The sequence below is a fragment of the Bubalus bubalis genome, chromosome X (assembly GCF_019923935.1).
Source record: "Bubalus bubalis isolate 160015118507 breed Murrah chromosome X, NDDB_SH_1, whole genome shotgun sequence".
NCBI lineage: Eukaryota > Metazoa > Chordata > Mammalia > Artiodactyla > Bovidae > Bubalus > Bubalus bubalis.
The window spans coordinates 39896224-39898335 of record NC_059181.1 but is presented as its reverse complement, the minus strand read 5'-3'; the positions used below and the strand labels follow the sequence as shown (position 1 = coordinate 39898335).

General features: G+C 49.1%; 1 protein-coding gene across 1 annotated transcript; it reads right to left on the bottom strand.

Annotated features, from left to right (window-relative positions):
• MPC1L (mitochondrial pyruvate carrier 1 like) lies at positions 1 to 576 on the bottom strand. The gene has a single exon (XM_044936960.2). The coding sequence runs from the start codon at positions 574 to 576 to the stop codon at positions 1 to 3; it is 576 nt and encodes a 191-aa protein (XP_044792895.2).
• Positions 577 to 2112: the final 1536 nt, after the last annotated feature.

Genomic DNA, 2112 nt, shown 5'->3' with positions numbered 1-2112 from the left:
TCAATCACAGTCCCAGGTCACTAGATAACAGCAGGTGATCTCCTGGCAGTTGCTGTGAGCCACAGGGTCTTCAGCTGCAGGGGTGGTAGCTGCAGTAGAATCCACAGAGCCGGTAGAGGTGGCAGAAGAATCCACAGAGCCGGTAGCGGCGGCAGAAGAATCCACAGAGCCGGTAGCGGCGGCAGAAGAATCCACAGAGCCGGTAGCGGCGGCAGAAGCGGCAGAGACAGCAGCAGTGGTGGCCGCCGTGGTGCCACCGCCGTAGTGGTAATTCAGGTAGCGGCCCGCCTGCACACTCTGTGCCACTATGTTGGTGCCATGACACGCCATCAGCAGCAAATTGCGAGGCTGTACACGGTAGGCGAAGCGCATGAAGGCCATCGAGTAGAAGATGAGCGCAGTCGTCATGCGGCCACTGATGATGTCCGGTGATGCCCTCATGTCCCTGAAGGCGGCCAGCGGGAGGCCCCAGTTGGCCACTGGACCCCAGAAGTGCGTGCTGGCCAGGTAATCTCGGAACTCCTTAGTCTTCACGGTCTCCATCGCCTTCCGGCACAGAGCCACCACCGCTGCCATGATCACTAAGACTTGGGAGCACCAACAAACCAACAGCTCACCGACACTGACGTGGGGCGTAGAACCTGGAACCTCAGCCTATCCTGAAGCTGCATTAGCCCCAAGTCTCGCACCTACACGCGACAGCCGTAAAGCATGCCAGACTGCACGTGCCACTGGCCTGTGTTCCTTTGCGGGCAGAGGCGTGGCCTGCCCTCGTGACTTTGCGTTTCTGCCGTAAAGTGCACCAGAGGGCACGTGCCATTGTCATGTCCGTCTTTGGGAACGGGAAGTGTGGCCTCGCCTTCGTGCCTTTGCATGACTGCCATAAAGTGTGTACAATGTGCATGCATGTTTGCGCGTGCGCTAGTGATTTAAGCAAAGATGCGCGTACAACCTTGTCTTTACCTCCGTGGTGTGCTGCCGCCGCTTGAAACCTTTCAGTGCTCCAGGTGCCGCCGGGGGAGACGGTGGTCTAGCTTACCACTTCTCAGGTACGAGGGAAACTGCTTGCTCTCTCTAGTCTGTGGACTGCATTGACTAGATGTTGATACAAAATTCTTCAAGTACAGAATTTTCTCTGTACAATTTGCCTGAGTTACCTGCGGATATTTCACCTCTATATATTTCAGTGTCTGGCTCTTCACAAGGACATTCTCCAAACCACAGTAATCCGCTCAGATGCTTAACATTTAGCACAGCATTATCATCTAATAAGCAGTGCATATTTAAATAGTTTTATGGCTGTTTTTTTCTTTCTTGTTGGAGGGGGAAAATTCAGGATCCACTCAAGATTCACATGTAGTTATATTTTTTAGATTAACCTCCCTTAATCTAGAAGAGTTCCCCAGCTTTTTTTTCTTTTGTGATATGATATTTTTGAAAAGTACAAGTCAGTGGTTTTTCAGAATGTCCTTAATTTGGATGAGTCAGTTTTATATTAAATTTAAATTGAATTTTTTTGGGTAAGAATGCCACACAGGTGTGGTTGTCCTTAATGCATTACAGTGGGAGGCACCTGATATCATTTGTTTCCATCATTGGTGACAGTGAGTTTGATCATGTGGTTAAGGAATAGTCTGTCAGGTTTCTCCATTATAAAGGTACCTTTTCCTCTCCTCTCTGGAGCCTCTTTGAGAGTGGGTGAATATTGTGTTCTCCCAAGTCTTTCCCCTAATAGTTAATATCCATTGATGAAAATTCTTAATGACAAAACTGATGGTGGTCTTCCCAGTGTTTTCTGCTTTTTCCAGTAAAAATGATGAGTTGAAAAGTAATTAAGTATACATTGAAATATTAATGGGCTTCCCTGGTGGCTCAGCTGGTAAAGAATCCTCCTGCAATGTGGGAGACCTGGGTTCGATCCCTGGGTTGGGAAGATCCCCTGGAGAAAGGAACGGATACCCACTCCAGTATTCTGGCCTGAAGAATTCCACGGACTATACAGTCGGAAAAAGTCAGACACGACTGAGTGACTTTCATTTTATGGGCTTCCCTGATAGCTCAGTTGGTAAAGAATCCGCCTGCAATGTGGAAAACCTGGGTTTGATCCCTGGG

What these genes read in the sequence shown, in the direction of transcription:
- MPC1L (XM_044936960.2), bottom strand. Translation starts at nt 576, where the DNA reads ATGGCAGCGGTGGTGGCTCTGTGCCGGAAGGCGATGGAGACCGTGAAG.